General features: G+C 50.6%; 4 protein-coding genes across 5 annotated transcripts; 2 read left to right on the forward strand and 2 right to left on the reverse strand.

The window, feature by feature from the left end:
• The first annotated feature begins 107 nt into the window (after positions 1-107).
• timd4 (T cell immunoglobulin and mucin domain containing 4) lies at positions 108-6,112 on the forward strand. The gene is made up of 8 exons (XM_062406510.1): positions 108-177; positions 1,573-1,742; positions 1,842-2,004; positions 2,105-2,158; positions 2,397-2,470; positions 3,793-3,904; positions 3,996-4,029; positions 4,403-6,112. The coding sequence occupies exons 1-8, from the start codon at positions 108-110 to the stop codon at positions 4,485-4,487; spliced, it is 762 nt and encodes a 253-aa protein (XP_062262494.1). The 3' UTR covers positions 4,488-6,112.
• Positions 6,113-7,864: 1,752 nt separating this feature from the next.
• LOC133969533 (early growth response protein 1-like) lies at positions 7,865-11,469 on the reverse strand. Its single transcript, XM_062406087.1, has 2 exons — positions 10,807-11,469; positions 7,865-9,430 (listed from the first exon to the last, which is right to left on the reverse strand). Exons 1-2 carry the CDS (start codon positions 10,973-10,975, stop codon positions 8,235-8,237), a joined length of 1,365 nt encoding a protein of 454 aa, XP_062262071.1. The 5' UTR covers positions 10,976-11,469; the 3' UTR covers positions 7,865-8,234.
• A 1,615-nt stretch (positions 11,470-13,084) lies between these two features.
• On the forward strand, positions 13,085-14,118 carry hspb9l (heat shock protein, alpha-crystallin-related, b9-like). Its single transcript, XM_062406609.1, has one exon. It carries the CDS (start codon positions 13,170-13,172, stop codon positions 13,818-13,820), a length of 651 nt encoding a protein of 216 aa, XP_062262593.1. The 5' UTR covers positions 13,085-13,169; the 3' UTR covers positions 13,821-14,118.
• A 599-nt stretch (positions 14,119-14,717) lies between these two features.
• On the reverse strand, positions 14,718-24,588 carry fam53c (family with sequence similarity 53 member C). 2 transcript variants are annotated; one of them, XM_062406606.1, is made up of 5 exons: positions 24,336-24,588; positions 20,760-21,105; positions 20,059-20,116; positions 18,925-19,943; positions 14,719-18,737 (listed from the first exon to the last, which is right to left on the reverse strand). In XM_062406606.1, exons 3-5 carry the CDS (start codon positions 20,063-20,065, stop codon positions 18,444-18,446), a joined length of 1,320 nt encoding a protein of 439 aa, XP_062262590.1. In that variant the 5' UTR covers positions 20,066-20,116; positions 20,760-21,105; positions 24,336-24,588; the 3' UTR covers positions 14,719-18,443. The 2 variants fall into 2 exon arrangements, with proteins under 2 accessions (XP_062262591.1, XP_062262590.1); XM_062406607.1 differs by lacking the exon at positions 24,336-24,588 and having other exon boundaries at positions 14,718-18,737; positions 20,760-20,961.
• Positions 24,589-24,727: the final 139 nt, after the last annotated feature.

The following is a 24,727-nucleotide window of genomic DNA, read 5'->3' on the forward strand; positions in this document are numbered from 1 at the left end:
CCCTCAATGCCCCCCCCACACAGCTCCATCACAGAGTCACACTGTGTTGTTGTCTAACTAGACAGAGCCCAAACACACACACACACACACACACACACACACACAGCATGGCCGCCGTCTCGTCTCTCCGCTGTCCATCGTCTCAGACCTTCATCATCTTCCTCTTCTTCCTTTCAGGTGAGACACAGAGCGCTGATATCATAACTCATAACACACATGAGTCTGATGACATCACAACAGTGTGAACGGTTCTAGAGAAGCTCTCGAGCTTCATCTTCACCACATCTTCAACCCTGATAACAAACTACAAAAAACAAACACACAAAACAGAAGGGTTTCTCTCTCTTGTGTCTTTTCTGTGTCTGTGTAAGATGTGACATCATCTGCCCGTGGTGAGGGTAAAGAACAGAGGACGTCTCACCTTGTGAAAGCCTTGGAGACAAATTTTGAATTGTGATTATGGGCTATACAAATCAGATTCGATTGATTGCTTATATTTTGTGTTGTTGTTTACATGTGTGACGTGTGTTCCTCTGTGGGTCTGTGTTGTTGTGTACATGTGTGACCCGTGTGTGTGTCTTTGTTGTTGTGAACATGTGTGACCTGTGTGTGTGTCTGTGTTGTTGTGTACATGTGTGACCTGTGTGTGTGTCTGCGTTGCTGTGTATATGTGTGACCTGTGTGTGTGTCTGCTGTGTACATGTGTGAACTGTGTGTGTGTCTGTGTTGCTGTGTACATGTGGGACCTGTGTGTGTGTCTGTGTTGCTGTGTACATGTGGGACCTGTGTGTGTGTCTGTGTTGCTGTGTACATGTGTGACCTGTGTGTGTGTCTGTGTTACTGTGTACATGTGTGACCTGTGTGTGTGTCTGTGTTGTTGTGTACATGTGTGACCTGTGTGTGTGTCTGTGTTGTTGCGTACATGTGTGACCTGTGTGTGTGTCTGTGTTGTTGTGTACATGTGTGACCTGTGTGTGTGTCTGTGTTACTGTGTACATGTGTGACCTGTGTGTGTGTCTGTGTTGTTGTGTACATGTGTGACCTGTGTGTGTGTCTGTGTTGTTGCGTACATGTGTGACCTGTGTGTGTGTCTGTGTTGTTGTGTACATGTGTGACCTGTGTGTGTGTCTGTGTTGTTGTGTACATGTGTGACCTGTGTGTGTGTCTGTGTTGTTGTGTACATGTGTGACCTGTGTGTGTGTCTGTGTTGTTGTTCTACATGTGTGACCTGTGTGTGTGTCTGCGTTGTTGTGTATATGTGTGACCTGTGTGTGTGTCTGCTGTGTACATGTGTGACCTGTGTGTGTGTCTGTGTTGTTGCGTACATGTGTGACCTGTGTGTGTGTCTGTGTTGTTGTGTACATGTGTGACCTGTGTGTGTGTCTTTGTTGTTGTGAACATGTGTGACCTGTGTGTGTGTCTGTGTTGCTGTGTACATGTGGGACCTGTGTGTGTGTCTGTGTTGTTGTGTATATGTGTGACCTGTGTGTGTGTCTGCTGTGTACATGTGTGACCTGTGTGTGTGTCTGTGTTGTTGCGTACATGTGTGACCTGTGTGTGTGTCTGCTGCAGGCGGACATGTGTCCTGTTTCCAGGTGCCCGAGGGGGGCGTGGCCTCCCTGTCCTGTCAGTACTCGGTGAAGCGATGGGGTCTGAGCCGGGCCTGCTGGGGTCGCGGCTGTGGAACCTTCTGGTGCAGAGACGTCCTGGTGCAGACGGACGAGACGGGCGTGGTCTCTCAGGTCAGGGGACATCAGGTCATGTGATGTCTGTCTCCTTTCTAGTTTTCTCGTCTTCACCAGAAAACCAAACCAAACAGTCTGTCTGTTCTGAACCTGCAGGTGGAGGACCGCTACCGGCTGATGGGGGACATCCTGGACGGACAGATGGACCTGGACATCGAGAACGTGCGGCGGACCGACAGCGGGCCGTACTGCTGCAGGGTGGACATCCACGGGATCTTCAACGACAAGAAGGTGATCATGAACCTGAGAGTAGTGGAAGGTGAGCGCCATGACACACGTCTTCAAGTCACATGTGGACATCATCCTCTAGTTGTCTCTGATCCCACGAGACTTTACGGTTCCTCTGGTCTCATCCTCAGCTCCGGTTCCAACATCTCCTGCAACCACCACGGGGACAGACCCGGTCTCCACAGGTCAGATCAGGATCCTTCAGGTCACAGACATCTTGAGCTGATCCATGTGTAGTTCCCAGCATGCATTGCTTTAGCATTCTCTGAAGGAGGTTGTTTGATCCACGATGGAGACTCAGTGGTTTGAGCAGCTCGGTCCTGGAGAGTGGATTAAACTCTGAAGGATCATAAAGTCATGAATAGAAGAAGAACTGTTTCAGTGGTGGTTCTCAGGTGTAAACTTTTTTCCGACTCTTCGTAGTGAACTGGAAAACTCTGCTCTCGACTCAGCTGGAGCTTCTGAGGAGGAACTCCACGCTGCTGCGCCCCGGCCCTGTGAGTCCCCCCCCCCCCCCCCCCCACCCTGCTGTGACCCACCTGCAGGGGGCACTACTGGTGAACCCCGGAACACAGAAAAGAACAGGAAGTGGAGTGAAGCAACAGAAGCTGTGTTCATATCCGTCACCTGACCTGTCCATCAGGAGGGACAGGTGTCCGTCAGGAGGGACATGTGTCCTTCAGGAGGGACATGTGTCCGTCAGGAGGGACAGGTGTCCTTCAGGAGGGACAGGTGTCCTTCAGGAGGGACAGGTGTCCGTCAGGAGGGACATGTGTCCTTCAGGAGGGACAGGTGTCCGTCAGGAGGGACAGGTGTCCGTCAGGAGGGACATGTGTCCTTCAGGAGGGACACGTGTCCGTCAGGAGGGACACGTGTCCATCAGGAGGGACAGGTGTCCGTCAGGAGGGACAGGTGTCCGTCAGGAGGGACATGTGTCCTTCAGGAGGGACAGGTGTCCTTCAGGAGGGACAGGTGTCCTTCAGGAGGGACAGGTGTCCGTCAGGAGGGACATGTGTCCTTCAGGAGGGACAGGTGTCCTTCAGGAGGGACAGGTGTCCGTCAGGAGGGACAGGTGTCCGTCAAGAGGGACATGTGTCCTTCAGGAGGGACAGGTGTCCGTCAGGAGGGACAGGTGTCCTTCAGGAGGGACATGTGTCCTTCAGGAGGGACATGTGTCCTTCAGGAGGGACAGGTGTCCGTCAGGAGGGACAGGTGTCCGTCAGGAGGGACACGTGTCCGTCAGGAGGGACACGTGTCCGTCAGGAGGGACAGGTGTCCGTCAGGAGGGACACGTGTCCTTCAGGAGGGACAGGTGTCCTTCAGGAGGGACAGGTGTCCTTCAGGAGGGACAGGTGTCCGTCAGGAGGGACAGGTGTCCGTCCTGGAAGCTTCAGGGAGCCTCTGAGGTTCATCTCATCGTCTCTGGAGGGAACTGAACAGAGAGAGAATCTTTATCAGTCATCACATGAAATCACAGAAGAGGAACAAACTGATACACACAGTGGTTCTACAACTTCACACAATCACACATAAAATGATTCATGGTGAGAAGAATCAGGTTAAAGTAGAAGATGGTTTAGATGTCTACAGAGTTTTGATATTAGTACATTTGAAGTATTATAAGGTTAAATCCAGACCCCCCCCCTCTCTCTCTCTCTCTTTCTCTCTCTCTCTCTCTCTCTCTCCGTCTCTCTTCACATTAATGTGGCCGTGCTCTCTCTCTCTCTCTCCCTCTCTCTCTCTGTCTCTCTCTCTGTCTCTCTCTCTCTCTTCACATTAATATGACTCTGCTCCCCCCCCCCCTCTCTCTCTGTGCCAGGTGGAGGACTCTCTACCCTCTCTCTCTCTTCACATTAATGTGACCGTGCTCTCTCTCTCCCTCACTGTGCTGTTGACCTTGGCCTCAGTGTTCCTCTTCCTGGCCTTCAGACGTACGTTCAGTTCAAACTCAATCCACGACTCATAAGTTGCTTCTCAATATGATTCTCACGTGATTCCTGTGGATCAACTCTTCTTCTGCAGGTGGAGTTCACAGCAGAGCCTTACCGACCGGCTGGTGAGTTTAAAACACAAAGACATGTTCGGATATTGACATTTTCTTTCATGTTGAACTTTCATCATTGAAAACCTAAAATCTACAAGTTTATCTTTAACGACAATAATTGTTAAACTGGTGAGTATCAAACAGAAGTCTAATTTTTGCACTTTCCAAAAACTGCTTGCCTGTTTATGTCGTCTTTGTTGTACAGTCTACTACTTCCACCACCTGCTGGACAGGAGTGGAACTGCTTGTAGCACTCACCTAAGGAGCCTTTGAGTTGAAAAGTTCCTGGACTAAAGGTTCTGGAACCTTCTGGGTGGTTCGATCCTCCTCAGTCATGTGATCAGTCATGTGATCAGTCATGTGATCTCATCTGTTTGTCCTCCAGTTTCTCCTCTGAAGAACCTCCTCACATCATTTATGAGATCCGCATGAGACGACCGGTCCAAGAGAACATCTACACTCTGGACTAGAGACCCTCCAAACACAGGGGACCACCGACCACTGACCGTCTACCACTGACCACTGACCACAGACCGTCTACCACTGACCACCGACCACAGACCGTCTACCACTGACCACCGACCACAGACCGTCTACCACTGACCAACGACCGTCTACCACTGACCACTAACCACAGACCGTCTACCACTGACCACTGACCACAGACCGTCTACCACTGACCACCGACCACAGACCGTCTACCACTGACCACCGACCACAGACCGTCTACCACTGACCACTAACCACAGACCGTCTACCACTAACCACCGACCACAGACCGTCTACCACTGACCACTAACCACAGACCGTCTACCACTGACCACTGACCACAGACCGTCTACCACTGACCACCGACCACAGACCGTCTACCACTGACCAACGACCGTCTACCACTGACCAACGACCGTCTACCACTGACCACCGACCACAGACCGTCTACCACTGACCACTAACCACAGACCGTCTACCACTGACCACTGACCACAGACCGTCTACCACTGACCACTAACCACAGACTGTCTACCACTGACCACTAACCACAGACCGTCTACCACTGACCACTAACCACAGACCGTCTACCACTGACCACTGACCACAGACCGTCTACCACTGACCACCGACCACAGACCGTCTACCACTGACCAACGACCGTCTACCACTGACCAACGACCGTCTACCACTGACCACCGACCACAGACCGTCTACCACTGACCACTAACCACAGACCGTCTACCACTGACCACTGACCACAGACCGTCTACCACTGACCACTGACCACAGACCGTCTACCACTGACCACTAACCACAGACCGTCTACCACTGACCACTAACCACAGACCGTCTACCACTGACCACTAACCACAGACCGTCTACCACTGACCACTGACCACAGACCGTCTACCACTGACCACTAACCACAGACTGTCTACCACTGACCACTAACCACAGACTGTCTACCACTGACCACTAACCACAGACCGTCTACCACTGACCACCGACCACAGACCGTCTACGTCTGACCACCGACCACAGACCGTCTACCACTGACCACCGACCACAGACCGTCTACGTCTGACCACCGACCACAGAAGAGAACGTTGGACAATAAGTTGGACAAAGCTGTGTGTGTGTGTGTGTGTGTGTGTGTGTGTGTGTGTGTGTGTGTGTGTGTGAACATATAACTCATCAACGCACTGTAGGAGTCCTACAATCCGAAGCTCTCATTGGTCAGAAACATTCCCCATCACATGATGTCATGAAGAATTCAGAAAATGACGTCATGCACAGTTCAACGACCTGTGGACCCTGTCGGACGAAAGACGTGACCTGAAATTTACATGGAAAATAGTTTCTAATGGAAGAATGACAACAATTCATTAGGACATTAAAGATCTGACGGACACTGTACCTCCCTTGTCAATTGACAACTGTTGCAAATGTCTTGTTGAAATGAAAAGGTGGACATGACACTGTCACGTCTCTGTGTAAAGATGTTTCACTCATAACTGCACTAAGGACTCCTATTAATGAGGTCATACAGTAAACATTGATTTTTGTGATGGAAGTTTTCACTGAGGTCTCAAACAAATCATAAATAAAGACCTGAAGAGTTTGTGTCTATTATCTGTGTTGAGTGAAGTCAAAGTCTTAATTTTTAAGATAGATAACAAGGGAAACAAGAGTTAATTTGTATTTTGGTTTAAGATTCAAGATTAAAGTAAAATGATCCAAAACATAAACCTAGAAATTCAAAGATGCATAAAAGCCCGCACAGGAGCCAGGAACCGTTTCCCATCCCTTATCTATGGTAGTCCTAAGCATAGATATATATATAAAGCCTTTATATATATATCTATGGTCCAAAGCCTTTATATATATATCTATGGTCCTAAACCACTATGGATGTAATGCGCCTCCCGGCCACTGGACATTTTGGCGCTGTAACCGCTTCAGATCCGTTTCTATTCCTTCAAATCCAGTGAGTGAAGAAGAAGTACAGCCGCAGTACTCTTCTTCACGTGTGAGTTGTGTTGTCTAACGGAGGGAAGAGGGTTCGATGAAGGATCAGATAAATGATGGGCACATCAGTCCGTCACGTTTCTTCTTCTGTGCTGTTAATTAGCGTCAGCTTCACTTAACGACACCTCAAGGAAACTTGATAAGTACCTGATGATATACAAAGTAAAAAGATTATACTAAGGAATGTTGCAATCTGATTGGCTGACAGGCCGGGACAGTCACCACTACAGCCCCAGGGAGCGATGGTTCATAAATTCACCAGGAGGTTATTTTATATTGAGTTGACAGTCTGCTGGCGTCTTCAACATTATCACTGAAGTTCAGACACATACGATCACGGAGGTTCTGTTTCAGCTTCAGAATCACAATACTTCACTAAGTCTTCAAAGTCTTCAACTTCCACGGACTCGAACCCGGAACCTTCAGCAGGTCCAGTGGAGGAACGGACAGTCTCCTTTGTCAACACAGTATTTTACATAACATGGTATATTTCAGTTGTGTAGTTCTCTAAATTGTGTATTGTTGTCAAACACACAACTAAAAATCAAATGAATTACTCACTAAACTTTTTCTGTGGAACAAGTCTGTGTGTGTGTGTGTGTGTGTGTGAACACTGCCGGAAAACCGACTAAACACTAAATATGGTGTTTCCTGTCTGAGCAGTGGACTTCCTGATGCCCCTATAAGGAGCTTCCTGTTGGCCCGGCCTCCTCTTAACTGGCGGGACGCCCAGACACAGTGTGTGTGTGTCTGTGTGCGTGTACTGTGACATAATAAGTCAACGGACAGGAATGGCAGGCCAGACTGGAGTGAGTGTGTGTGTGTGTCTGTGTGTGTGTGTCTGTGTGTGTGTGTTTCTCCTTCTGTGTCACACCCTGCAGAGGGAAGACATTTGGTTTGGTCCACATCTGGCTTTAGGTTCATGTGAGATAGACGTGTGTGTGTGTGTGTGTGTGTGTGTGTGTGTGTGTTTTGGAGGTTGTTCAGGGAGCCTACATTTTCAAACATTCACATGTGTATTTTTCATCCTCATAATGTGAGATAAACATGATTTAAATGAAGGTGTGGGTTCATTAAAACTATAATCTGCAGTCTGCACTTTAAAACTGACTTTTTGAACTTTCAAACTTTATTTTATCTTCATTATTTTCATCAGTTTCTGTTGTGAGGTCAAATATTAAAATCAGTTTCATGTTTAGATTTCATATTTACCCGACTCAATTCACACATCATCTGACTGTGATGAGATCGACAGTTTGATGAAAACCACGTGAAAGCATCAAAAGCTCCAGAAACTCACACAGAGGATCTTAACACGAGCAGCAGCTGGATTTAGACGTTTTATTCTCGTCTCTGAAGTAGAAACATGTTCAGTATATAACACTGACCTACTCAGTAGGTGAAGACTTGTGTTCATGAATGAACACAACGTGTAAACTTCATAAAGAAACACAATCACAGAGCATCAAGTCTCTACATTCTGCACTTTGGTCCAGAGCTTTTTGTGCTGAAGATTAAAGTTTGGTTCTGATTTTCAGACGGACTCAAACACGCGTCGGCTGCTCTGCTGCACACGGCTATCGACCTTTGACCTCGTCAACACTGGACAAACACAAAAATAAAGTGTTTATCTGAAAGGTGCTGATCAGGTTAAAGTTTCAGTCTGAGGTCAAAGGTCACGGCGGACTTCGGGTTTATCAGCAGAGGCTGGAGCTGTTTGGGGAGGGGAGCTCCGACCGAGGACTCGCGGTCGGCGAGGAGCAGGAGGAGGCGTACAGGTGGGGGGAGGAGGGGGAGGTGAAGCAGGGGGAGGCTGCCTGCATGCAGAGGGAGGAGGTGAAGAGTGGGTTGGAGAGGGAGGGGGAGCTGTGAGCGGAGGAGGTGTAGGGGGAGCAGGGCAAGGAGGTGTGAGTGTAGGAGTAGGCGGGTGGTGTTGTGACGGGGAGGGGGGCAGAAGGGGCGGAGCTCCTGTCACTCTTGCGCTCTTGCTGTCTCTGGTGGATCTTGGCGTGGCGCTTGCGCTCGTCGCTGCGGGCGAACTTGCGTCCACACTCGGTGCAGGCGAACGGCTTCTCCCCGGTGTGCGTGCGGATGTGCGTGGTCAGGTGGTCACTGCGGCTGAAGCTTCGCATGCAGATGCGGCACTGGAACGGCTTCTGGCCCGTGTGCACACGCACGTGACGCGTCAGCTCATCGGACCGGGAGAAGCGGCGCTCGCAGCCGTCGGCGGGGCAGGCGTACGGGCGCTCGTGAGGCGGAGTCTTGCACAGCCTGCCCACAGGGGACTTCCTGGTTCGACCGGACTTGGTGAGCTGGTAGGCGGAGCCAGGAGGTTGGGTCTGGATCTGCGAGGAGAAGGCTTTGATGGTGGACAGCGGCGTGAGCTGAGGGTTCAGGGTCTGCGGCAGCACGGGCTTCTGGTCCCGGTTCAGACCCAGATCGTCGTCCTGCTGCGACAGGAGGTAGTCCGGGAGCACCGGCCCCGCCAGGGAGGCCGGCTCAGGCCTGGAGGCGGGGTAGGCAGGAGGGGGGCCATGTGGCCGGAAGGTCTGAGGGTTCTGCTGAGAGCCGGCGGGGGGGGGGAGGAGGTCGGAGGTGAACGGCGGCGGGGGGGAGAAGACCGAGGCCACGTCAGCGGAGACACAGCTGAAGCTCTGCTGGGACAGCGTCGATGATGTCACTGATGATGTCACTGACGATGAAGGGGCGGAGAGGCTGCTGGCTGCAGGGGGAGGAGCTGCCATGTTGACCAACCCCGTGAACAGGTTGAGCAGAGGCTCCGCCCAGAGGGCGCTGACACCGCCGGACGGTTCGAAGGTGAAACGACCACTGTAGGCCAGAGGGGGGAGGCGGGGGGTGGTAGGGGGGAAGTCCGGGAACTCCAACAGAGAATCTGAGAGAAGAAGAACAGGAGGTCAGGAAACAGGAAGTAGACCTGACACACCTGAGGGGGGTGGAGCTAGTGCACTGACTGTTGGCCTCATCATTCCTTTGTTTATTATTAATAACAACAATAATAAATAATAAGGATTATCATTCATTATCAATATTAACAGCAACAATAATGAATTTAATATTATTGACGTTACATTTATAATTATTATTTACAATAATACCCCCCTCTGTCCCAGCTCCTCTCTCCCTCCTCTGTCCCAGCTCCTCTCTCCCTCTCTCCCTCCTCTGTCCCAGCTCCTCACCTCCCTCTCCCCGCCAGCTCCTCTCTCCCTCTCTCCCTCCTCTGTCCCAGCTCCTCTCCCCCACTCTCCCAGCTCCTCTCTCCCTCCTCTGTCCCAGCTCCTCTCCCCCTCTCTCCCTCCTCTGTCCCAGCTCCTCTCTCCCCCCACTCTCCGGGCTCCTCACCTCCCTCTCCCCGCCAGCTCCTCTCTCCCTCTCTCCCTCCTCTGTCCCAGCTCCTCTCCCCCACTCTCCCAGCTCCTCTCTCCCTCTCTCCCCTCTCTGTCCCAGCTCCTCTCCCCCACTCTCCGGGCTCCTCACCTCCCTCTCTCCCCCAGCTCCTCTCTCCCCTCTCTGTCCCGGCTCCTCTCTCCCTCTCTCCCTCCTCTGTCCCAGCTCCTCTCCCCCTCTCTCCCCTCTCTGTCCCAGCTCCTCTCCCCCACTCTCCGGGCTCCTCACCTCCCTCTCTCCCCCAGCTCCTCTCTCCCCTCTCTGTCCCAGCTCCTCTCTCCCTCTCTCCCTCCTCTGTCCCAGCTCCTCTCCCCCACTCACCGGGCTCCTCACCTCCCTCTCTCTCCCGGCTCCTCTCCTCACCACCCTCTCTCCCCTCTCTGTCCCGGCTCCTCTCCTCCCTCTCTCCCTCCTCTGTCCCAGCTCCTCTCCCCCACTCTCCGGGCTCCTCACCTCCCTCTCTCTTCCGGCTCCTCTCCTCACCACCCTCTCTCCCCTCTCTGTCCCAGCTCCTCTCCCCCACTCACCGGGCTCCTCACCTCCCTCTCTCTCCCGGCTCCTCTCCTCACCACCCTCTCTCCCCTCTCTGTCCCGGCTCCTCTCCTCCCTCTCTCCCTCCTCTGTCCCAGCTCCTCTCCCCCACTCTCCGGGCTCCTCACCTCCCTCTCTCTTCCGGCTCCTCTCCTCACCACCCTCTCTCCCCTCTCTGTCCCAGCTCCTCTCCCCCACTCACCGGGCTCCTCACCTCCCTCTCTCTCCCGGCTCCTCTCCTCACCACCCTCTCTCCCCTCTCTGTCCCGGCTCCTCTCTCCCTCTCTCCCTCCTCTGTCCCAGCTCCTCTCCCCCACTCTCCGGGCTCCTCACCTCCGTACTCTCCGGCTCCCTCCGCTGCGGCCGCGGCGTTCTGCAGCAGCATGTGCAGCTCCTCCAGCTTGTGGAAGCCGTCCAGCGGGGACAGCGGCGGCAGGAAGCCGGCCAGCGGTTCTGAGATCTGCATGGTGGAACGCAGCAGCTCCGCTTTGGTCGCTGCCATCTCTGCGGAGGAGGGAGAGCTGGAGGCGGCGTTAGAGGAGCTCAGCGGCCGCTCCTGGAGCTGCAGAGCACCGGGCTGTTCCTGGAGGACCGAGCCGCTCTCCGCTCCTGCGCCGGGCGGAGAGGCGCTGAGTCGGGTTGGACGCTGCTGCGGGCCGTGAGTCTCGGGGGAAGCCGAGGCTGGAGGCTCGACGGCTCCGGGTCCCGCTGGAGAAGTGTTGGATGTTTAGTGCAGGACGCGGAGCTGCGGAATCCCAGCGTCCAGTGAACGTGTCATGTTGTGAACTTTGTGAATGAAGCCGGCTCTTTATAGACGCTCCTGCGTGACGTATGCTCCCAAATGTGACGCGAGGGAAGCCCATATTTGGACCGAGCGGTGAGCGTGCACACCGGTCTGAACCCGGAAGCTGCTCCGCTCTCTGCGCCTCATGCTTCAGCTTCAGTCCGGGGCTCGGACCGGCGCCGCGGTCTGTCCGCTGGACCGCGGCCGGCGAAAGAGCACAGACAGCAGCAGACAGCCGCCATGACCGGAAACCCCAGGCACGCGTCACGGCTCCGCTCAGCTGTTATAGGCGCTAGGCCACATGGCCAGCTTCCAGCTCCGTCATCACTTCCTCGAGCCTTATTTGGTTGTTTTCCTGTCTGACTGCCGGTGTGGGCCCCGCCCTTCAGGTCAACCTCTGCAGCTGGAAACATCTGTCACAAGTTACTGTGTGTCTCACATGTTACTGATATGTCCTTCTACATTACATCTTTAATTAGTTATATTAAACTAATAATAGTTTGTGGTTAGAAGATAATGTGATAACAAAGTGTTTCTATTGGTCAAATATCAGTCTGGTCTACATCAACCAACCAACCAGTAGCATCACAGTTCATCTGCTTCACTTACTGGTACTGGTGTACTGGGAGTGTTAGCACAGGAGAACCACACATACTTTCATACTTCATACTTTGATCCTTCAAGTAGCTTCATCCTGTGAAAAATACGTTTATTAGGTAACAGATAGTCCCCCCCCCCCCCCCCTCGGATTCAAACACTGACCACAGTGACTCTACACTGTTGTGTGGTGCACACGCTCCTTAAGGGGACGGATAATGGAAGTTTAAATCAACGTCTGGTTGGTTCAGTTGATCTCTAACTCACCCAGAACATCTCAATGTCTCCAGACTCATCCCGTCCCCAAAACACCAGATGCTCTGAGACAGTGTGTGTCCTCAGAGACAGTGTGTGTCCTCAGAGTCAGTGTGTCCTCTGAGACAGTGTGTGTCCTCTGAGACAGTGTGTGTCCTCAGAGACAGTGTGTCCTCTGAGACAGTGTGTGTCCTCTGAGACAGTGTGTGTCCTCTGAGACAGTGTGTGTCCTCAGAGACAGTGTGTGTCCTCAGAGACAGTGTGTGTCCTCAGAGACAGTGTGTGTCCTCAGAGACAGTGTGTCCTCTGAGACAGTGTGTGTCCTCAGAGACAGTGTGTCCTCTGAGACAGTGTGTGTCCTCAGAGACAGTGTGTGTCCTCAGAGACAGTGTGTGTCCTCTGAGACAGTGTGTGTCCTCTGAGACAGTGTGTGTCCTCAGAGACAGTGTGTCCTCTGAGAAAGATTCTCTTCAAGATTCTTCTTCACTTCACGTCCAGACGTCTTTTTAAGAAATCTCGTGGTTATAGAACAGTTTGATGTTTCTTTTTGAAATATGAGGCTCTGCTGTCAATCAAACGGTCCATGTCTGTGATTGGTTATACACAGTAAACCTCGCCCCTTTCATGTGCATGCGCTCAGACCATGATGAAGAAACCCTGAGTTAACTTAACCAGTTGATAACCAGAGTCATGTGACCACTGAGCCTGACTTTGATGTTATTGGATGTGTCCTCTGTAGTTCAGCCGTTGGTTTAGTCTCAGGTTCAGTGAACTCATTTGGTTTCTGCAGCAAACAGACGTGTGTGTTCACCTGCTTTATAAAGACTATGACAGAATCCTGCAGCAGAAATAGAACAAAGCTGAGATGTGTTGGCATGTGGCAGCAGGCTGCAGGAATACCAGCTGCATTTAGACTGTGAACACACACACACACACACTGGAACTTTCCAGCACTGTGTGTATATATAACCAGCAGAGAGGCAGGACATCACACAGACCAACAGACTCGAGCCCGAAGCTGCTGATCTGAAACCAGAACTTGAGATCAACAGACCTCAGGATGTTGTGTCCCAGCGTCTTCCAGCCGTCCCCCGTCACCATGAGGCCTTTCCTGGACCTGCACTGGCCCGTCCGCAGCCTGTGGCCCGAGACCCGGCCACTCTTCTACCACATGGAGCAGGAGATGATCCGCCACATGCAGGAGGTGAAGCAGAGCATCGAGCACATGGAGAGGCTGCACCAGAAGATCTTCGACGAGATCGACAGCAGCTCCTGCTCTAAGGGCGTCTTCATGCCCATCGCCTTCCAGGACCTGGGGCGGGACGGCAGCCGCTTCGCCCTCAGCCTGGACACGAAGGAGTTCAGCCCGGAGGAGCTGTCCGTCAAACAGGTGGGCAGGAAGCTGAGGGTGAGCGGCAGGACGGAGAAGAAGCAGGATGACGGGAAGGGCTCCTACTCGTACCGGTGTCAGGAGTTCAGGCAGGAGTTCGACCTGCCGGACGGCGTTGAACCTGAGACTGTCAGCTGCTCCCTGGCGGGAGGCCGGCTGCAGATCCAGGCGCCCAGGGAGGCGCGCCTTAGCGATGGGAAGGAGAGGGTTGTCCCAATCAATGTCACCTCGGCCCCGGCTATTACCTCTCTGTCCCCGACCGGCGAGGGTCCAGAGGGGAGCAGCTCGTCCTCAGAGACCAGCACCACAGAGACCAACTGAAGCAGCTGCTACTGAGGGAACATGAAACCGATTTCATTTTAATATTTAATTTCTCGTGATGAATCAGAGTGGAACAGTGATGCTCAGATCACAAAAATAGTCCTTCAACATTTATAATAACTTCATGACTCATTATGAGGTATTTAATGTATGGTGTTAAACTTACCAGAGATCAGAGTGAACCATCTTGTTTGTGAAACATATCTTTGATAGATGAGGGAACGTGATCCTGATTCTTTTCTTGCACTCCGATTTTGAAAATATATCTGTTTATATAATAAACTTTATTTTTGGTTTATTTCCGTTTCATGTGTCAGGAGATGAAGTGAATGTATTTTGGTTTAAACGGATGAAGGTTTGTTGAATTAGAAAGACAAAGAGCATGAATCAGTTTTTACTGATAAACTGACATCTTGTTTAACAGTTTCAATATAGAGCTAATGCTAGCTTATTTGTAGCTAGCTACAGCTGGAAAATTAAATGAACTCGCCTGTATGAAGTTGATTTTAAAGTATTTATCTCCACCACAAAGATTTATTTATAGAAATCTGTTCAACCAATCCTGAGTCAGTGTCAGCTGTCAATCATGACGGCTCAGCCTGTTTTTATATCATCAAACAACTGCTCAAACCAAACTGATCACAAACACTTGAACAAACTTCTGTGAGATGAGTCACTTTCTCAACAAAATCTAGTTTGAATGAATTTGACGTGAAACGCTGGCCTCTGCCAGCTGGGGGCGCTGCAGGGGCTGAGACTTCAACACAAGGCTAACATCGGCTATTTTTGTAGCAAAACAGCAGCGTCAACCGTGGTTGCATATTGGTGGTGGGCGGGGTCACGTTTTTCATTGTATAAAGATGAAGTACTGTACATTAGACATGAACTCGTTAAGATTTGATTTGAGCAATGAAGAAGGACAGGACGCCAGTTTCTTCTTTCTTTGTAAAATAATTCTCATTAAACTTAATTTATTCACAAACTGCTTTTCAAATTGCCATATTGTTTTTTCCTTTTAATCACATACAATAAAAAACATTTCTAAAAGACGAGAGATGTCCGAGTCTCTGCGCTAACTTTGTACACGACCGCTCATCCTCCTCCTGAAGCTTTTTATTTTTTCCCCTAAACACGATGTGTTCATCTTCATCATCATCATCATCATCACGACATCTCGCCGCGCTCAGATTAGAAATATTAAGAAAAACAGCAGATAACCAACAGAAGGACTAAAAATTGAACAGCTACAGTACACGTTTCCATTTCTTCTCCGTTAGTTTGTCTTTACCTTTTTTCTTTTGAACATTTTGATTTACAGAATAGTAGAATATGTTCAGTTAAGGCGTATGCTGGGTGTAATGGACTGATCTGCAGAAACAAACCTACCAACATGGGGGCGGATGGAGGGGGGTGGGGGGGTGGGTCAGTGTGTGATCTCTGTCATAGGCCACATGTGGGGACACGTTAAAGTTGAGTTAAACCTCCAGGAAATGAATGCAAGTCTGGGTCCCCAAAGGTGCCCTATGACAACATGTGTGTTTGTGTTATGCTGGGACATTTCTTCTTCTCGTTTGTTTCTTAATTCTGAGCAAATGAATCCTTAAGTTTATTAAACAAGTTTGTCACACAGACAAACTCTCGTCAGATCAAACCTCGAACAATCCCAACTTTCATCACGTTCATTTTTCTCTTTAAAATAATCATCTGAAGATTTAACAGTTAAGTCGCCAAAATAGAAATATGATAATCCATCACAGTCACATTGACTTTAGTCTAGTTCTTTGTGGCCAAACAAAAGTTGCAGTATTTTTGGTGCATTCAGGGACAATTTGAAATCTGATTTCTACAACACTCTACCTGATTGTTTTCATAATGGTCCTGTGTGTAATGGTGACTATATGTCAATAATAAGTGACATAATATGTGTGTAACAGAGACACTCAGTCAGTTTGTGTGTCACTGGGACACTCACTCAGTTTGTGTGTCACTGGGACACTCAGTGAGTTTGTGTGTCACTGAGACACTCAGTGAGTTTGTGTGTCACTGGGACACTCAGTGAGTTTGTGTGTCACTGAGACACTCAGTGAGTTTGTGTGTCACTGAGACACTCAGTGAGTTTGTGTGTCAGTTACAAACTCAGTCAGTTTGTGTGTGTCAATGGGACATAGCCAGTTTGTGTGTGTCACTGGGACACCGAGTCAGTTTTTGTGTGTCACTGAGACATAGTCAGTTTTTGTGTGTTACACCGGCTGTGTGTACATGTTTTGTAATGTTCCTGTTGATTGTCTTCTGGAGTAAAGTTTGTCTCTGAATATGTTTTTAGAAGCTACTCTGAATGACTGCATCACTAAAGAGACGTCTGAAGTTTCAACCGTCTCACCACGTGACAACAACACTTCCGTAACAAAACTAAAATACAACTGTGATGGACTATCTGAACGCAGGTAAGGACATAAAAGGTAGTTTGGAAGAAAGTAAATGAATCTGATTTGATCAGCAGGAATGTGAAGACCAAACATGTCAAAGAAGAAGCCACGTTGTCCTAACGCATCTGTCAACAGCACCAACGCAGGAAAAATGTTCCAAACCTTCAACGTGTGGTTTTTGTTCTCTCGTAAAAATCGGAGCAAAAATGAAAATCACACGACTTTCATCTGCTTTCAGTCACAATCACACCCAGTGGCTCTGTGAATCCTCAGCGTCCAGATTAAATCCAGATTAAGAAAGTTGTAACGTTTCTCTGATCAGACTGTGAAGCTACTCGTCTTCACTTTAACACAGACGGCTTCTTTTTCAATAAAACAAATAAAAGTTTGTTTACGCTTCTCAAATTAAGATATCATTTATTTTCTGATATTCACAATGAAACCTTATTGGACCACCTCAACAAAGGTTGAGCCCTTCATCAGATTCAGGGCAGGTCAGAAGTTTGAGTTGTCCTATGTTTGAGGAGATCTGAACTGAAAAGGTTTCATTACTTGCCGCTTAAGAAAAATATTCAAAACAAATCACCTCATTGACAGTTTTATGTCAACAAAACAAATCCTCGTTTTCATGCAACAGAGGTTTTAAGATGCGTGCAGCAGTTTGCGTTTCCTTAATGTTTCTGAATATTTAGTTGGAATTTGGTTTAAACTTTAACATGTGACAGCGGAGCACAAATGACAATCTGGATTTAATCTGGACACAAGTCACATGACCACACACACGCACACGCACACAAACACACACACACACAGTGGGTATTTGTAGTGAGGTGGGAATGTGAGAACACTCAGGTGAACAACAGCATCAGTGGCTACCTGCCCTTAGTGTCACCTGATGGGATGACGCAACAACGCACCAGCTAACCTGAACGCATCACTACGCCAAGGTCACATGACCGAGACATGCAGTGGTTTTAACAGCTGAGAGAAAATAAAGTGAAAGATTAAAATGATCAACATGTTTTAGTTAGTATTGAATCAAAACTGATCAATAGATGTATCTGACTGTTAAATCAGAATCACTGATTAATAACTGATCAACACAAGCAGCTTCTCTTGTTATGTATTAATCAATATTCATGTTCGAGGGCTCAGTTCACTTTGGTCACACGCGTGTTAAATGAAAGGTTCTTATTAAAGTTTAACATGTTTGTTTTCTCCTGTTTATTTCATGGAGCTGCTTTTCTTCCTTTTATATTTTATTGAAGTTCTGTATAAAAAGTTGATATGTATCATCACTATGTCATATCTGTGTCGACCAATCAGACGCTTGAAGCCTCATTTGTACTCCTCTTTGTTCTCCCCCCTCATAATGAAGGTCTTAAAAGAGACGTGATCATATTTTATTCTGAATTCACAGTTTGTCTGCTGCTGAAATAATTCATTAGTGTTTGTATTTTAGTTTAAATAAAACCAGTAGAACAAGAGAAGTTATATCCATGAAGAACATCTCATAAAACTTTTGCTCTGGTTTATCATTTCTAAAATGTTATGACTAAACTGGAACTGAACAAAACAAAATTAACTAAAATGTTTATTGTATGTATTTAAATGTTATCTTAACTTGTCTGTGATTTGAACTGAGCCTTTAGATCCTGAGCATGTCTCGGTAAGTAGCGAGGGCGTGTCGGGCTGGCGGTGCGGAGCGGAGCCTCATCAGACTGACGTGTTTCTCAGTTGCTTTGTGCTGGAAGACACCTGGACGCCAGGAGGCGGAGCCGCTGATGGACACCTGACATTCTGAGTCCAGTCAGAGATATGGACCTTAACGATGGCGTAGAGCAGCGTCAGGTGAAGCAGAAGTTAATCTTTTGGAGGACAACTTGCAGACTGGGACTCAGAGTGTCGAGGTTTCCATTCATCGCAGGCGACCAGAGTTTCACCTCTAACATCCTGGTTTTCCAATTTAAACAGCTGAGGGTTCAGAAGCGGCGGCGTCACATCATCACTGTTGTCAGCTTCCTTAACCTCAGCTCATCCAATGAGAGGTGTTGTTCCTGAGAGCCTTGCTGATTGGTGGCAAGGAGGCGTAGAGTGTTGAGATGAGGGTAGTCCAGGAATTGGGCAAGGGGTTCGGATACTTTCAAAATAAAACTAAAGAAGTGAAACAGAGAACAGCCTTCCATTTACAAAGACGTCAGTTTTCTTCTATTAAGTTCAAGTCGAGTTCTGTACAGTCCCTCTCAAACACCGCCTGCTTTGCCGCTTCACGCTCGCCAGCTTCCTCCTCCCCCTCGTCCTCATCGTCGTCCTCGCGGCACTCCTCGTCGCTCTCGCTCAGCGGCCCGATGCTGGTCCTGCCCAGGCACTCGGCTGGAGAGCAGGAGCGCCGGAAGTCGCCCATGAAGGACTCCATGCCCATGCAGACGTCCCCGCCGCAGGCCAGCCTGCCGCCGCCACGCTCCAGACACTGCGGGTCGATGCTGCGGGTCTGCAGGGATGACAGAGGAGGGGCGATACAAAATAAGAATTTATATTTACATCGATCAATAAGAGAAATTATTGAAGTGTTTCAAATCAATCAGACCAAAGATATTAAATGAAACACCGTCCTTAAAAGTGACAAACTGATCAGATGTTTGTGATTAATCAATGGTCTAGAATCCGTGGGACTGTACCTGAGTCATCTTGGTGAAGTCGAGCACGGGGCGGGCGCACGGCCGGTCGGGGTCTCTCCGTCTCTTCAGACCTGGTTTGAGCAGCAGCAGGTCACATGGCTGCGAGTGGCAGCGCGGCAGCTGCGGCGGCAGGCTGCGTCGCAGAGAGGACGGCGTGCTGCAGGCCGAGGATGGCGATGCGGGCACTGGGCCCCCCACAGCCGCCCCGCCAGGCGCGGGGCCACCTGTCGGGGGCGGCCGCGGCGCCTGGCTCGGCACGGGGGGTGGAGGCAGGAAGGCGGAGGCTGCAGAGTCTCTGATGAGCACGGGGGAGAGAGAGAAACGCCTCTGAGGAGGGGGAGGCGGGTGGAGGGGAGAGGGTGAGGAGGAGCAGGAGGAGGGGGAGGGAAAGAAGCAGCAGCAGGCCCCGCCCCCTGCCGCTGCCTCACTAGCGTCCCAGGGGAAGCTCCAGGGCAGCGGCGAGTCCGGAGACAGCGCCAAGCTGAAGAAGGTGGGGCTGGACGAGGAGTGCAGCGACGAGTTCAGAGAGGAGCTGGGAGCACGGAGAGGACAGACCCCGCCCCCAGCTGCACCTGCCCCCATAATCCCTCCTCCCATCCCTGCCCCCCCACCGGTAACTCCTCCCCCAACTCCGCCGTGGCATTGCTGGCGACTGACGGGGGTCCAGACCCGTGACGCGCTGGGTCGCCAGGTGTAACGGCAGCGGGACAGGTCCTCGGGCACCGACAGTGACCGGCAGTGGCGTTTGGGGGGCGGAGGGGGAGGGGGAGGGAGGCCGGGCGCAGGAGGCGGTGCTGCCGGTGGCGCCCCGGGCAGGGACAGCTCTGACGCTGAGGTGCTGGGCGCCAGGGGCCGGTGCTGCGGAGGCGGAGGGGCGGTCCGGTCCAGGGGGTCGGCCCCCTCCTGCAGGTGAGCATCGGGCGGCACCAGCGGCACAGGGCCGGGCGGGAAACTAGAGCTCAGCAACCCCCCCTGCAGGCCGGACTTAGAGGGAGGGCAGAGCTGCCAGTAGCTGCTCTCTGAGGTCACACACAAACACACACACACAGACACACACACACAATTTGTGATCAGCTATGTCATGTCATCATTGTGTTATTATATCATTATTAAGTCTTGTTTGTTTTGACTCACCAGGCATCAAGCCATGAGGGGGGCAGCACTCAGCGAGGGAGTGGGGGTCCAGCAGGGACTGACAGAGACAAGAGACACCAGGTCAACAGGCGTGTTCTTCCACATCACACGTTATGGACATAGGATCACACGTTACTGAGTCATGCTGCACCACAGCTATTCATCTAATCTTTGAACAAACTGCACAAGTCTTTCTCAGACAAATCCTTTTGGTTTTATGTTTGTTGATATTAAAACTTTAGATTTAACAAATGTATAAGCTTAAGCGGTTAACAAGCAGAAAATATTTATGTTTATATTTGACAGGAATTAAATTGAGCTAGTTTCTTAATTCTAGTTCTAAACACTTGGTTGCATTTGTGTTCCTTCAGCTTTTTAATAACACACAACCAAATATTATCTTTATTTTAATAAAGACTGAGGTCCAGGAGCAGACACAGCTTGTTTTGGAGCGACACCTAGAGGACACAGGATTGAACTGCAGCCTTAGCTCAGTTAGGCTACCAAATGCAGAGGAGACGATATGAACGGACAGGGTCAAAGGTCGGTTTAGTGTTAAAAGGAAAACACAATGTCGATGTCACCTTAGTGTAGGTGTGAGCTGACGACCTGAGAGTTCTACACCTGTGATTGGTTCTCTCAGGTTGTGACAGGTTTAAAAACAGGGGGGGGGGGGGGGGGGGGGGGGTCAGAGAACTCACCAGGTAGAAGTCCCCTGGCTGAGCAGGGTCGCCTTCCAGAGTCTTCCTCAGGTTTTCCACCAGCAGCGTGACCACAGCATGGTGGCCAGGGATGGGGGGGCAGAGCGGGGAGATGGGGTGGGGAGGTGTGCAGTGGGTGGGAGGGGGAGAGAATGGGGAAGAGAGGGGAGGAGGAAGAAGGGGCGAGCCACGCCCGTCTGTGCGTCCAGCCGTTTAGTCAGCGGCAGGAGGAGGAGGGGGTGAGGCCAAGGGCTGAGACTCCTCCTCCTCCTTACAGCTCAGGGCCAGGTAGCCCCGCCCACTCTCACAAGGACATGGTCATTGAGCAGTTGCCCCGGTAACGGACCTGGACAGAGGGAGACACAGGTGATCATCAAACTGGTCAATCAATCAATCAATCAATCAATCAATCAATCAAATCTATTTGTATAGCTCATATTCACAGATCACAGTTTGTCTCATCAGGCTTTAACATGATGAGACGTCCTCTGTCCTTCACCCTCAACCAGAGTCAGGACAAACTACTAAAAACCTTTAACAGGTACAAATACACAGAAACCTCAGAGACACATGTGAGGACCCGTCTCCCAGGACGGACACAAGTCAACAGATGTCCAGTGAAGGAAACATCATCAGATTAAAGTTTCAGCAGCATTGATGAGGGTAGACATCTTGAAGGATAACTTCAACACTATATGTCAATCAGTCCTGCTGCATCATAGTCTCTGGTCAGCAGCCAGCAGGACCATGATCCACCATCCAGACCAGATCCACTATAGTCCACAGTCACTGTCCACTGCTGCTTATTACTGACGGATTCACATTCTCATGAGAACGATCACAGACCGGATCAGAACAGCCACCGGGCCGGGACCTGGACCACTACCACAACGTTTGCTACGGTTTCCAGGTTGTATGGCGAGCTTCAAGGTTACTGCTCTCTGGTTGGGTGGCTGTGTCAGAGGTGCTGTCCAATCAGCAGTGAGGTGTATTTAAACCTCACCACACAGATGAAGCAGCTGCTGTAAAGACAGACACTGGACCTTCAAGTGTGTAGGTGTGAAACCAGCTGCTGTGGTTCAACGCTCCACTGGGGACGGTTCAGAGAACCTTCAGTCTGAGGGTGGAGGTGATTTGAGGTGATGGTGATGTAGGTGACTGGAGGTGATGGTGGTGATGATAGTGATGGAGGTGATAATGTTGATGGTGGTGATGATAGTGATGAGGTAATGGAAGCGATTTGAGGTGATGGAGATGGAGAAGGAGGTGATGATGGTGATGGAGGTGATGAGGTTATGGAGGTGATGATAGTGATGATGGTGATTTGAGGTGATGGAGATGGAGATGGAGGTGATGATGGTGATTTGGTAATGAAGTGATTTGAGGTGATGATAGGGATGGAGGTGATGGAGGTGACTGGAGGTGATGATGGTGTTTATATTGATAATGGTGATGGAGTCGATGATGGTGATGAGGTAATGGAGGTGATGGAGGCGATTTTACGGGATGATGGGGATGGAGGTGATGATAGTGATGGAGGTGATGAGACGTGATGGGGATGGAGGTGATGATAGTGATGATGGTGATTTGAGGTGATGGAGATGGAGATGAGGTGATGATGGTGATGATTGTGATGGAGGTGATGATGGGGATGGAGGTGATGATAGTTATGATAGTGATGGAGGTGAGGATGGTGATGGAGGTGATTTGAGGTTATGATGCTGATGATTGTGATGGAGGTGATGATGGTGATGGAGGTGATGATTGTGATGGAGGTGATTTGTGGTTATGATGCTGATGATTGTGATGGAGGTGATGATGGTGATGGGGATGGAGGTGATTTCAGGTGATGATGCTCATAATAGTGATGGAGGTGATGATAGTTATGATAGTGATGGAGGTGATGATGGGGATGGAGGTTATGATAGTGATGGAGGTGATGATGGTGATTTGAGGTTATGATGCTGATGATTGTGATGGAGGTGATGATGGTGATGGGGATGGAGGTGATGATAGTGATGGAGGTGATGGAGGTGATGATGGTGATGATGCTCATAATAGTGATGGAGGTGATGATAGTTATGATAGTGATGGAGGTGATGATGGGGATGGAGGTGATTTGAGGTTATGATGCTGATGATTGTGATGGAGGTGATGATGGTGATGGAGGTGATGATTGTGATGGAGGTGATTTGTGGTTATGATGCTGATGATTGTGATGGAGGTGATGATGGTGATGGGGATGGAGGTGATTTCAGGTGATGATGCTCATAATAGTGATGGAGGTGATGATAGTTATGATAGTGATGGAGGTGATGATGCTCATAATAGTGATGGAGGTGATGATAGTTATGATAGTGATGGAGGTGATGATGGGGATGGAGGTTATGATAGTGATGGAGGTGATGATAGTGATGGAGGTGATGCTGATGATTGTGATGGAGGTGATGATAGTGATGAGGATGGAGGTGATGATAGTGATGGAGGTGATGGAGGTGATGATGGTGATGATGCTCATAATAGTGATGGAGGTGATGATAGTTATGATAGTGATGGAGGTGATGATGGGGATGGAGGTGATGATAGTTATGATAGTGATGGAGGTGATGATGGTGATTTGAGGTTATGATGCTGATGATTGTGATGGAGGTGATGATGGTGATGGGGATGGAGGTGATGATGGTGATGGGGATGGAGGTGATGATAGTGATGGAGGTGATTTCAGGTGATGATGCTCATAATAGTGATGGAGGTGATGATAGTGATGGAGGTGGTCCGGGGCAGCCGAGGCCTCGATGCAGCCTGAGCCGAGCCGCGCACTCACTGAGGCCGCTGGGCATCTCCGGCTGCTGCTAGCTCGTGGCTAACAGATCCTATTGTTTTCAATGAAGGATGCTAACACGCCCAGTTTCTCAACCGAATACATGCGAGGTGTCATTTTGAAACCGAGACTCGAACACAGGAGAAAATCCCGATCTGTGATTTATCTCCTCCGGTGAATCCGCGGCCCAGCGGCGGCAGCTGCTTTTAAATAATGTGTCATGTTATTACAGTCAAGGTCGGCACAATCAATTCAGCCATCTTGCTCTCTGAGACCGACCTGCTGCCGAGCATCGAGCCTGCTGCTCCGCCTCACAGGCTCCGGGGCCCCGGGCCGCTCCGCCCGCTCTGCGGGGCGGACGGAGCCTCACCGGCCGCCCCGCCTGCGTCCAGGAGCCGCAGCTGCTAACGGCAGCTAACGGACCTGCTAGCAGCGTTAGCCGCAGATTTCACAAACAAACCCCGAACATCGGTGCTGCCGGGGGGGACCGTCGCCCCTACCTGCCCGCCGCTCTCACACGGTGTTTCTGAGAAGAACCGAACCGTCCGTGGGGCCAAGTCACCGCACAAACACAACCAGAACCGGCGGATACCACAGTGATAACGGCGGTGATGCTGTGAGGTCTGGGCGGCCTGTGAGTCCTCCGAGCGGCGTGTGAGACACGGGGGGATGCTGCGGGAGACTCAGCCCGGACCCGACAGCTCCAACCGGACACAACCGGCACTCCGTCCGCGGCATCCCGGCGGCTCGCTTACCTGGTCGGACGGCAGGTGTTCCAGGCTGCGGCGGCTCCGGTGGTGCAGCGGGCCGGCAGACAGCGGCGGGGCTCGGTGTGTTGACCCAGTAACGTTGTTATTAAAGAGCCGCGCTCAGCGCTCCGCCCGCCGCCAGCTAACCCTCCACAACGAATCAAAGAGACGACGCAGCGGCCCCGGGACTCACCGCAGCACCGGCACCGACCTCCGAGCAGCGTCCGGTGCTAACGAGCACACTTCATAATAACCAGGCGACGTGCACGCGCCCGTGAGCGGCGGCATTCATAAATAACATTTACGGTGGGGGTGGGGGGGTGTGTGTGTGTGGGGGGGGTTCTCTCTTTGTAACAGTCATACAAATCACAACACACTGAAGGACTTCTGTGTCTGAG

This window comes from Platichthys flesus, chromosome 15, assembly GCF_949316205.1.
Source record: "Platichthys flesus chromosome 15, fPlaFle2.1, whole genome shotgun sequence".
In the NCBI taxonomy this organism is placed as follows: Eukaryota; Metazoa; Chordata; class Actinopteri; order Pleuronectiformes; family Pleuronectidae; genus Platichthys; species Platichthys flesus.

Bases quoted from the DNA above. Each gene is read 5' to 3' on its own strand.
- timd4 (XM_062406510.1), top strand. From the start codon at position 108: ATGGCCGCCGTCTCGTCTCTCCGCTGTCCATCGTCTCAGACCTTCATC. The intron at 178-1,572 runs GTGAGACACAGA...TGTCTGCTGCAG, and splicing joins CTTCCTCTTCTTCCTTTCAG to GCGGACATGTGTCCTGTTTC. The intron at 3,905-3,995 runs GTACGTTCAGTT...CTTCTTCTGCAG, and splicing joins CCTCTTCCTGGCCTTCAGAC to GTGGAGTTCACAGCAGAGCC.
- LOC133969533 (XM_062406087.1), bottom strand. From the start codon at position 10,975: ATGGCAGCGACCAAAGCGGAGCTGCTGCGTTCCACCATGCAGATCTCA. The intron at 9,431-10,806 runs GTGAGGAGCCCG...TTCTTCTCTCAG, and splicing joins GGGAGCCGGAGAGTACGGAG to ATTCTCTGTTGGAGTTCCCG.
- hspb9l (XM_062406609.1), top strand. From the start codon at position 13,170: ATGTTGTGTCCCAGCGTCTTCCAGCCGTCCCCCGTCACCATGAGGCCT.
- fam53c (XM_062406607.1), bottom strand. The intron at 18,738-18,924 runs GTACAGTCCCAC...TCATCCCTGCAG, and splicing joins ACTTCACCAAGATGACTCAG to ACCCGCAGCATCGACCCGCA.